Raw genomic sequence first — 11,850 nt, forward strand, 5'->3', positions numbered from 1 at the left:
CTCCTGCAGTTCCTTCACAAGCCCCAGTTTGGGAAACTTTGACATAATGTAATGTTTAGTGCACTTTATTATGTTAACAAGAAGAGATTTATTTTTTTCTTTTTCTTTGCATTTTTATATCAATATGGTACATTATTATCCTATTTAAATCAATATGATAAACTAGTCAAAAGTCATCTAAAACTAATCAAAAATTAGTCTGATTATATTACCTAAAATGTGTAATGTAACGAATTAGGTTCCTAACTACATTTATTTGTCATGTAATTTGGAATCAGTAATGGATTACAATTTTCAAGTAATCTACCCAGCTCTGTCTGTCACACAAGTGTGATTCAGTAGTTAATTCCTTGAAGGTTTCGTCACACTGGTAAATTCAGTTTGAGTCTGTAGTGTATGCTTACCAAAAAAATGTTAATTGAATTTGAAAAATTATATTTTTCCACGACCCACGGTAAAAACCCCAGTTAAAACATAAGACACTTGTAAATCGCATTCCTTGCGTAGTAACTATATCAACAGGTTCCATTCTTACATACAGTAGGCTTACTGTCATTAATTAAGATTTTTTTATTACAAATTTACATTTCATAAGTATACCACAATCCATTAACCGATTTTAGGAAGCGAGTTACAATTAAAAAACATCAAACAAACAAGCACGATAATTTCAGACTAGATCATTTTATATCACGTTTTGGTATTATCCTAAATCCATTTGAACTTAATAAAGAAAGATTTCAGCGTAGTCATTACGTTTTGAATCTTCGATTCTTCCTTTTTTTATATTCACATTATTAGACTGAACCGAAGATATAAGTGATGGGATAATTCCCTGTCACCAGCTCATTATCACTAAATGTTCCCAGACTCCAAGCAGAGTCTTGTATGGCCTTGAAAGTGTTCATTTTGCAATAATGACCGGATGACTGCAAATTATCCTGCTTATTATCCGGCTCCTTGCCAAATAAATAAATGGACATGAAATATTGATTTGAGGTGAAATTATGTTATTATGTAAGAAGGAAAACTGTGGAGTAGTGTGAGGAAAATCGGTTGCCATGTACCACAGCTGGCCAATCTCGCCATAATCCAACACAATTATAATTTCTAATGTATACTAGAAGTTGTATATTATTTTGTGTATTATTTTCCTCGTTTACTATCTTTATATGTATCATTTTAACTAATAACTGTGCAAAAACTACAGATATTTGAGAAAAGGGAGGTCCGGGACAGACCTCACCTGCGTTACACAAGTTATTCCACAAGATGACGCTACGTATCTTACCCACGGGTCTAAAAAATGAAGAAGCTGCAGCTATGAGGGAGTGTTGAACAAATAAAATGAATTGTGATTTTTCGATATCTTACGTTTAAACATTTACATATGTAGTGAAATTAAATTCCGTTGCATTGACAGAATCTACAAGAATATTATCCAAACATTTGCCTTGACCTTTTCAAATACTATACCACATAAAAATAGGACATAGGGAAAATTATGTATGATTGTACTGTTAAGATAAAAACAAATATTCTGTTGATTATGATTTCATATGCATAAATGTCACATGTAGCCTTTACATTATGGGTCAGATGCGTTTGGATAGTGAGTAGCCTAGATGCACGCACTGAAATGTTATAATAATTATGCGTATTTTTCATATACATGTGCATAATTTGTATTCAAGTTCGGCCGATTCCTCCACGACTCCTCTAAGATGTCATGCCTCTTTAAGAACTGCGAAAGAAGTCCAGCTCTGTCCATTAGGTTTATTGTTGCCAGCTCAGCCAATCATTGAATCTTACGACACAATAGAGTGGCCAAAGTTGCAGTATAAAAAGCCTTGTCGAGTTTTTAAATATAGTATAAATATTTCCTTCCGCAATGCCGTATAAGGTCTTTTTTAATGTAAATGACTACATATATCTGAACTATATATATATAGTCAATCAAATTTTTACATTTAACATACATTTTGCATGTCTGTAATGCATTGTATTTTGTGGGCGTAGTCAACATTTTAAAATCTATATCAGTGCGCCACATCATAAACTGCTTTAATGATAAAACCTGTAGATATAATCATGAATACAGTCCGTATAATCGCTCTTTCTCTTTTTTTTTCAGCTGACCCCATCGTTCAAGTAGATCGGAAACCGAAGTGTTGTTTTTTCTTCTTCAGTCCGAAGATTCAAGCGAACCGGATCGTAAGAGCGCAGCTGTGGGTTCATCTGAGACCGACGGAAGAAGCGACCACCGTCTTCTTACAGATATCACGGCTGACGCCCGTTACGGACGGAGGAAGGCACATACGAATACGATCCTTGAAGATCGATGTGAACGCAGGAGCGACGTCTTGGCAGAGTATAGATGTAAAACAGGTCCTGGCGGTGTGGTTAAGACAACCGGAGACCAACTGGGGCATTGAGATAAACGCGTTTGACGCGAAGGGAAACGACTTGGCCGTCACATCAGTTGAGGCTGGAGAGGATGGACTGGTGAGTTGAGCTGTTGTGGTTACCAAATATGTTTTTCGTAAAATATAACCGCTTTTAGACAGAGCTTTGCCAACAGTAATTGTTGTGAATGGCACTATTGAGAAATTATTTACATGGTTTAGTTATGCAATACTTTGTTTAAAATAAAAAAAATATTTTTAGTGAATTAATCTGGATCTGAATCTAAAGTTACTTTCGCCATGTCTAACAAGAAACGAACTAAATAAAAAATGTTAACCCTCATGAAACTTAAGCTTTAATTCAAACTTGTGGTACTCAATGGTACTTTACACAAATTACACGTTTTTCAATTTGTTTTAGTATTTTTATTTCATATAAATATCATTAAAAAAGTGTGGCAAAAATGTATTACATTTATGTCTGTATATTGGTTCTGCTGATATCAGAAATTATCTCATGATTTGCTGGGGGCCCTAACTGCAATAAGAATTGAAAAAAATCGTTAATGGCATCATTTAGCGATGATAATCATTAAGTGGAATTGGAACCAGAATCATTAGCATTCATTAATGGTTGGACAAAGCTACTTCATGGTCAGACCAGGAGTTGGCAAGTGCCTTCAGACAGGAAAGCACCAACAGTAAACTGAAACACTGGCTCTTTGGTTTCTTTCACACCCAGCTCCCCTTCATGGAGGTGAAAATTTCCGAGGGCCCAAAGCGAATCCGGAGGGACTCTGGATTGGACTGCGACGAGAATTCGTCAGAGTCTCGATGCTGCAGGTACCCTCTCACTGTGGACTTCGAGGACTTCGGCTGGGACTGGATTATTGCTCCAAAACGCTATAAGGCGAATTACTGTTCAGGAGAATGCGACTTCATGCACCTGCAGAAATATCCCCACACCCATCTGGTAAACAAGGCCAATCCACGAGGCACCGCCGGGCCCTGCTGCACCCCCACCAAGATGTCTCCTATCAACATGCTTTACTTCAACGGCAAAGAGCAGATCATCTACGGCAAGATCCCCTCAATGGTAGTAGACCGCTGTGGCTGCTCATGAACCAGTGCCCAGACAGGACTCGATCCGTCTCACAGACCCGGACATCTGATCACACCATCCACCATCCATTATCAGTGCTTTCCGCAAGACACTGTGCAATAGAAGGACGCTCACTTACTCTCTGGGCACTGCTTTATTTGACTATGTTTTTTGTCATTTTCCTCTAAATCAGTATCTCTGCTACAGGAGTCCAATGTTACATGGATGTACTAAAGGAATGCCATACTGGCTGGACTTGGGAATGGACACTATTGAAATGGACGACATTCTCTGCTTTATTTCATGTTTTCACCTTGTCAGAATACTCTCATTAGGATACGCAGACAACATTGTATTATTCAACCACGCCAAAATACAATCATTTAGATCTTTGCTGTAACAGCTGTAACCGGTAAGCTTATTTAAGAAGAGTATCCAAGAGAAACAGAGAGAAACTCTTGAACATTGAACAGAGCTTGAATACAGTTATCTGATGCAAACTTCCACATACACTGCAATAAACACACCGATCGAATTGTTAATCATAGCTTTTGTCCACTACTCATCTGTCGAACAGCCCTACACACTTGAAGTATTATTGAGATCGTTATTAAGGGACAGAAGGACTTGAAGCAGAGGCGCTGTGAATACGGTCTACACATTGAAATGTGTTCGAGACAGAGATATCAGAACTGTAAGATTGAATGTTAATATCACGCTAACACTCTGTCTTCAAACCACACAGTTTGCACTATGGCAGACCAATAGAAAGAATTGGTTGCTAAAAATGTTGTAAAAACTGATTTTGATATGTTTGCTAATTGTATTGTATACTTGCCATTGTTTCCATTAACAGTTGCCTTTTTTAACCACGGTTAGTACATGTATATGAACACGAAATAGCAAAAAAGTGTACAATATAAACCTATGTATCTGTTCAAACAAATAAAGGTGCTTGCTTTATATGTTTAACTCTATTATTTCAAATTGTTCAGAAAAAGGGTTAAAACTGCACTGAGTTTTAAATATTTGAAAACAAGCAGTTCTGTACTTGAATGATTTTGTTCAAGTAATCAAAATCATTTGATAAAATGTTTTTATTGTCAAACTGATCCATACTGGATGTGATCAGAGAGTTAAAAGAGGAAGTCGTTCCCCCTCGTGTATTTTTCTAAGCAAAGGTGAATGCAGGTTAAGAGGTTCCTTTTGGGTTGAATTTACTATCATTTGACCTTTTCATTTGTTTTTCCCATAATGGCAGCGAGCTGCGGTGTTACATAAGTCCAAATTAACAAATCTCCCCTCGGAATAGTTCAGTGAGAGCATGCAGTAGAGTTTTCTAAAAGGACTTGTGCAGAAATGTTTTGACAGCACGGCTAATTAGACCAAGGCTTATTGGAGCCCTCACTTCCGTCCAGAAGAGGGCGAACTCAGCACTGCCGAGATCTGCTTCCTTTCCTGCTGTGAGTTGGGCAGATGCCATGGAAACCAGGTGGGAACTGCTCTGAAATGAACAGAGGGTTGTGGGAGATTAAAAGTCCCTGAGCAATAACATTTCTTTCCACATTTGGGTTGAGATAATGTGCAGTGGATTGCCACATACAATTAAACTTGGGTTCTGAAAAACCCAAACACCTCACATGAACATGGTTGAAACTATCGAGAAGCGTTTTAACATCTAAATGCGCACCGATAATCAGGTGTATCCCTTCGTAATTCATCCTGTTGTACATGCAGGAGCGTTCGTGCTATGAATCACGCTCAGAAGAATGATTGATTTGTTTTCTTGTGCATCTGACTTGCAGCACCGTCCTTTGTGCCAGGTAATGGCAAGTGTATGATAAACAGGAACAGTAATGGTTTCCCCGAGTTGTTATATCTGTCACACGGGAAACGTTTTCCTTGTCTCCATAGCTTGACGGGTGCCAGCACATTCCCAGGTTGACAGGAGAGGAAGTGACTGTGAGAAAATGGGAAGGCAGCGTGGCTCCTTGAGGGACAGGAGACTCCGGGGAAAAACACATAACTCATCTCAGTCACCAGGATTCCCCATATCCACATGAGCTGCAGGGGAGCCATGTGCTTGGACAGGAGGGAAGCACCGTGTACAAAGGGGAAGAGGGACAGCTGCCAGGTGTGGTCAAACATCTGCATCTTCACACTAACGTGCAGTCTCTGGAACAGCTGGATAAACACTTGCTTTTGAGTGATGAGTTAAAGGTACGAACTGCCATGAGGTATCAGGTCGAATATTGATGGCGAGGTTGCAGAAAGGTGACAGATGATACATGTTGTGCTATTGACATCTCACCTGGTCTGCTGCTGCAGTAAACATGAGCTGTACTATTACCTGTCTGCCAAAAAACAAATTGACATCATTTGATTTTCATCTTAAAGGGGTCATATGATGCGATTTCAATTTTTCCTTTCTCTTTGGAGTGTTACAAGCTCTTGGTGCATAAAGAAGATCTGTAAAGTTGGAAAGACTAAAGTCTCAAATCCAAAGAGATATTCTTTATAAAAGTTAAGAGTCAGCCACGCCTACCTAAAATGGCTCGTTCTATCACGCCCCCACATGTCTACGTCACTATGACACTACGACAAGATTTGCATAACGCTGACACGGATGTTCACGCAAAGAAAGAAGGCGTAACTTTTATTCTCGCTGTAGTATTGTTGCCACCGCCATGTCGTGAAGACGCTGTGTGCTTTGTTGTGAAAGCGAAACTACTTTGATTGGCCTTCCAAAAGAGGACAATATCTGCTTCGTCATGCCTGGAGCTGATCCGTGCTGGTCGCTGAGGAAATACTACAACTTTGCTCTGTGGATCGCCGGATCGGCTTTCACCGTGGACGAAGAGGAGTCCAGCCCAGGGTCGTAACATGTGGTTGCCGCAAGCCCGCTGGCCGCTCCTTCGTCGAATCCGCCGCCTCTGCTCACTCTAGCCCTCCGGCCGTTCCTCTGCTCACTCTAGGCCGCCGTGTGTGACGCTGTTTCGTTGTGAATGCAAAACTACTTTGTTGGCCTTCCAAAAATGGACACGACTAGAAATCAGTGGTTAAGTTGTATTTACAACACTGTTCCAGAACACTTCAACCTAAATATTCAGATGTGTGCAGCACATTTTATGGAGGACCGTTTCCTGATCCTGGGTAAGTAGACTACAATGCCGGCTGTTCTGACTCAAAGACTGTAAGTACGCTTTTTATATTTAAAGAGTTTTTATATTTTATATATTTAAAGTGAGTTGTTTTGGGCAGTGTAGAGTAGGGCTTGTTGTTTGTCATTTCTCAGATCACAAATGCAGACATGGTTTTATGTTTACACGGTGCGATGCAACGCAACGAGTAAAAAGACAGTATAAGTCATTATAATCCATGATTATGTCCCCACTGGATGCAACGAATGCCTCGTTTATAATGGGTTTTCATGTTTTTGAATCATCGCTCCGGCCTGACAGGGCATCATCATACTGCTGGCCCAGTATAATTATACATGATCTGCTGATATTATGTGTCATCACACCAAAAAATAATAAATAATAATATAAAAATAATATTTCAGGTTTGGGGTGAATTTTTTTAAAAGAAATTAATGTTTTTATGCATCAAGGATGCATTAAATTAATCAAAAGTGACAGTAAAGATATTTATAATGTTACAAAATATTTTATTTCAAATAAATGCTGTTCTTTTGAAAAAAAAATCAGCACATGATTTCTGAAGGCTCATTTGACACTGATGACTGGAGTAATGGCTGCTGAAATAAATTATATTTTAAAATATATTCAAACAGATTTGTTTTCATCTTTTTGATCAAATAAATGCAGCCTTGTTGAGCACAAGAAACAAACATTTTGAAAGGTACTGTAATTTGGCTGGGAAGTCAAAGCATGCAATGATCATTTAAAGAAGCATTAAAACTGATGCATCTTGCAATTTTGACAAACCCTCTTCTACACCTACTTTCCCATGGTAACATATTTAAACCAGTTGAATTTGCATCATCAGTCTTCAATAGACTACATCACAGAAAACCAAATGTTTAGGTCTGAAAAAAAACATGCATATGATCATTAAATATAATACTCAGTGACGATTAATTTCGTCAACTGGCCCCAAAACTCTGACTTCTCACAGAGCCAAGCTTATTGTTGAGCTCTGCACTGATCTTTTCTAATTCAGTCAACAATCAGTCCCACTCAACAGGCACAATCTAAAGTACCTTTAATTTAATGATTAATCTAACATTTTGCAATGCAGTAATCACCTCAGTTTCCAAGGGAGGTGCGATTCAGTTACACTGAACTTGTGCTCTCATCTGAAGAAAGCAATGAACAGCAATAAAAGACATGAGCCTCGGGCAGATAGGCGCAGATGTGCAGCCACTGACGGCTGATTGTCAGCGCCCCTGATGGATTTATCCAGCGCATCCACACTGGGCCCTGCCTTCAACACCACTTGTTTTTTCACTTAGCTGAGAAATCGACATCCGTCTCTCCCAAAACTCTATTGACCCTTGTGGAATCAACATTTGATTAACTACATCGTAAAGCTTCCGGACATCGAGGATGGGAATGTGTCCTGTTTTAGCAATGTGTAACTCAAGATCACATTTGGGCTGGAATGAGTCATTCAGCAAGTTTTGTCCATAAGTCTAAGTTCATTTACAAGGCACCCTAATGACAGAAGTGGAAAAGGTCTGTGGCAGTAAACCATATGCCCCCAGGAGACCTATGACTGACAGTGATGGAGGATAGATGCTCCTCTGAGGAGACTGCGAGATGTCTGGATCATTTGGAAAAATGGAAACATGTCCCCTCCTGTGTCATCACAACGCCTGTCAGACAGCTGGATGTGCAGGAATCTGAGGTGTCTTGTCATATGGAGAAGCAGTTTTGCTTTGTTTTGCAATCAAGGCAATAATGTTTGTATCAAAAATTGTTCAAATAAAATGTTGCCCACTGAAAAATTGTCTGAAATTTCTTATTCAAGAATGTACTAGATCTATATATCTATCTTCCTGTCTATGTCTATCTATCTATCTATCTATATCATTTTATCTGTCTGTCCATCTATCTGATTTCTATCTATTAGTGTCATTATACATGTCAATCAATTATTGTTCATATAACAAAAAATCATCTGTAATTTCATAACTATCTACTATCTATTTGTTCCATCTGATTTTATGCAGGAGGATTTCTATCAATCTCACAGTCAACCCTAACAATCATCCAGAAATCCTTAGAAACTGACCAGCAGCAAGCTAGCAACCACTTAGTAAGCATGAGCCTACCTTGTTCTTGTGGATTCTTCACAACCTTTTTGACAGTTACATCTGCAAGACACATAACAGACTATGATTTGCAAAATTTTAACTGTTGAGAACACCAACTACATAAAGTTCAGATACTGAATAAGCAGAGGTAACCCCCATTCCCACACATAGCATAAATCCAACACTTATAAAGTCTCTACGGACAACATGAAAACCACAGTAGGTCAGTATGCAAACAGTATGCAATCCACCAATTAAGGCAGCAGCAAGACTGCACATTTAAAAGAGTGGTAACCATAGACTGCACATTTAAAAGAGTGGTAACCATATGGAGACATGCTTAAAGGGGTCATATGATGTTGCTAAAAAGAACATTATTTTGTGTATTTGGTGTAATGAAATGTGTTTACGTGGTTTAAGGTTCAAAAAACACATTATTTTCCACATATATGACCCCTTTAATACAATAAAATGGGTCATTATTCAACTCCATATAGAGCTATGTTTCCTATGAAAATTGCTAAACAAATTGTGATTTCAGCTCTTAAGCAGAATGATAATATCCACCCAGGCCTCATGGACATCTGTCTTCTGAGCCACAATGTTTCTTAACCTTCGACCCCTGTTGCAGAGGCACTGGAATGGAATTTGGCATGCTCTCTGACCACAATGTGCAGTCCATCTCATGCCAGACCCTACAGTACTCTGCTTCCACCAGTGCCAGCTGCTCGCTCTTTAATTAATGAATGCCATTTGATGGCTAATTGTATACATTATGAATTTACAGCACGTTTTGCTGATTTGCACTTTGATTGTATGAGAAACATTTGGTTGAAAGGATAAAAATGTCGTCTGAATGAACAGTTAAAAGCTGTAAAAAAATTATGACTGTCAGTTTAACACAGTAATATTGTGGGATTAGTAATATATAAAAAATAACACAGAAAGGTGATTTTCCTACCATTGAAGCAATTCAAGCTATGGCCATTAGCTAGTCCGCAATCAGAGCAGCTCCAGCTGCTACTACAGGCAACCTGTCTGGTGTGCAAATTATTTTAGTCTTGTACCAAACCTGCCTCAAACGTCAACTTTCTTGAAAAAACACGTTTCTTGTGTTTATTATATTTAAGATTTTTTAAATTTAAGAATGTAGATATATTTATAGTTATACTTACAGACAGTATACATTTGTATTTTATTACTGATTTTATAACGGTGGTTAAACATTAATTAATCGTGATTAATCATGTATGTGTGTGTATATATATATATATATATATATATATATATATATATATATATATATATATATATATATATATATATAGTCGATAGATAGATATTCAATTGCAAATATTTGCTTAATATGCATAAAATATAGTTAATTCAATATTTTATTGAGTAACAGCACATAACTGTTCTTTTAATTTATGATTTCTATTGAGAAATAAGCATGCATTTAAATATTCACTTATGGCTAATGCCCACTTAAATTATTTTTCTAGCTAATATGAGGTTATATTATGCCGCTACAGCCTCCAAGACATTTGCTTTAGCAGAAACATAGCCTTTTTCCAGACTCAACGTTTTGTTGGGTTGCATTTCCATGTTAAGTTAATGACTTAATGATAAAGCTGGGCCAGTGCAGATTTCACTGCACCCAGGAGCTTCAAAATCCAATAAAATGTTATTCGTTCCCCAATATTTGACAAAAAGCATAATTGCCCTGCATGTACACTTATAAAAAAAGACTAGACTAAAATAATAAAGTAAAATAAAATAAAATGTTTTGTATATACCAGTTGGCATGCTACAGCACTGAGCTCACATGTGCTGAACCTGAGTGCAGAGCCCACGTGGCAGTGAATCTGATCATGCAACGCACTGTAACTCGATAGCACATCTTATGATAATATTGTATTTAACATAGGGAAAGGTCAAACCACAGCACACGTTTTAGTTTTCACGGCCCTGTGCTGCGACTTCAGCACTCGCTCTTGCATAGCCACAGGGTGCAAATTCTAAAAGCAGGGGAGAGGTGAGGCAGCACTCGGGGGCCTCATTTCTCACTGACCCTTGTTTGAGACTTGCATTAAAGCTGGGAATATGTGTGCCTGCTCTCTCGAAACAGCCAGGATGGTAGATTGAATTGGTGATGCTTTGGATATGAATATCAGTCTGATCAAGAGCATGTGAACACTCAGTTAAAAAGGTCATGCTTGATTCATTTTTTCCCAGCTGTTATTGGTTTTAGGCCAAAAATCAGTTTCCTTCAGAATACAGATGCAACAGGTATGCATACTGCCCTGTGGTGTGAAAAGCCGAGCCTGTCGGATAACATGGGTTATTTTGATGGTGTTGCCCAATGTTCCCTGCTTGTGCCCCTATCTGGCTTTGCGTACAGTAACTTTGCACGTTAATCAGGTCCAAAATGAAACGACACATGCTACGTGCATCTACTCCGAGCTATTTTTAGTTCAGTGATGAGGATTGAGAAAGGCCAGAGAAATGAACCCAGCACCACACCCACCTGTTTTGATTTAACAAACGGAAACATGGAGTAGTGCATGACTGAGCAAAATTTACTGAGACAATGTGTAGGCCACAAGAAATAACGTCATGATTAAAAACTTGGGCTGACTCAGCATGTATTGGTCAACTGCAAAGGGGCCTATAATACCTGGAAAATAATAATAATAAAATAAAAATCTATCAATTAGCAGAAAATCTTCAATATACCATATAATATACCATATTTAATTTTTTATTATTTTATAAAATTCAAAAACTTTTTCTAGAATCCTATTTCTGGGTTTAAATGAAAAAATCCCAGATGTTTTGGGTCCAGTTTAACCTTAACAGTTTCAAAAGGCTTTTAAGAGCTTAAATGGCAATAAAGACTAACATGTTTTCACAGCAGTTATATTTAACACAGAGCACATGTTTCTTGAGTCCCTGAGTTAAGCAGTGCAAGGTAATTGCTTTACAGCAGCTGATTGGCAAAATTATGGCTGCATGAGGACATGCATCAGAGTAATTTAGCTCTGCATTAGAGGCTGAAC

The 11,850-nt window shown here is 38.1% G+C and overlaps 1 protein-coding gene and 1 long non-coding RNA gene across 2 annotated transcripts; one reads left to right on the forward strand and one right to left on the reverse strand.

The window, feature by feature from the left end:
* Nucleotides 1-1,590: 1,590 nt before the first annotated feature.
* Nucleotides 1,591-4,455, forward strand: LOC107565026 (growth/differentiation factor 8-like). Its single transcript, XM_016250212.1, has 3 exons — nucleotides 1,591-1,612; nucleotides 2,135-2,505; nucleotides 3,148-4,455. Exons 1-3 carry the CDS (start codon nucleotides 1,591-1,593, stop codon nucleotides 3,526-3,528), a joined length of 774 nt encoding a protein of 257 aa, XP_016105698.1. The 3' UTR covers nucleotides 3,529-4,455.
* A 274-nt stretch (nucleotides 4,456-4,729) lies between these two features.
* On the reverse strand, nucleotides 4,730-9,877 carry LOC107565012 (uncharacterized). Its single transcript, XR_001606316.1, has 3 exons — nucleotides 9,750-9,877; nucleotides 8,807-8,848; nucleotides 4,730-5,011 (listed from the first exon to the last, which is right to left on the reverse strand). It is a non-coding gene; the product is annotated as an uncharacterized lncRNA (long non-coding RNA).
* Between the last annotated feature and the right edge of the window lie 1,973 nt (nucleotides 9,878-11,850).

Source organism: Sinocyclocheilus grahami, unplaced genomic scaffold, assembly GCF_001515645.1.
Source record: "Sinocyclocheilus grahami isolate Dianchi unplaced genomic scaffold, SAMN03320097.WGS_v1.1 scaffold974.1, whole genome shotgun sequence".
Classification (NCBI taxonomy): Eukaryota; Metazoa; Chordata; class Actinopteri; order Cypriniformes; family Cyprinidae; genus Sinocyclocheilus; species Sinocyclocheilus grahami.

Coding starts and splice junctions, on each gene's coding strand:
- LOC107565026 (XM_016250212.1), top strand. CDS start 1,591: ATGGGTCAGATGCGTTTGGATA. Junction 1,613..2,134: donor GGGTCAGATGCGTTTGGATA/GTGAGTAGCCTA, acceptor TTTTTTTTTCAG/CTGACCCCATCGTTCAAGTA. Junction 2,506..3,147: donor AGGCTGGAGAGGATGGACTG/GTGAGTTGAGCT, acceptor TTTCACACCCAG/CTCCCCTTCATGGAGGTGAA.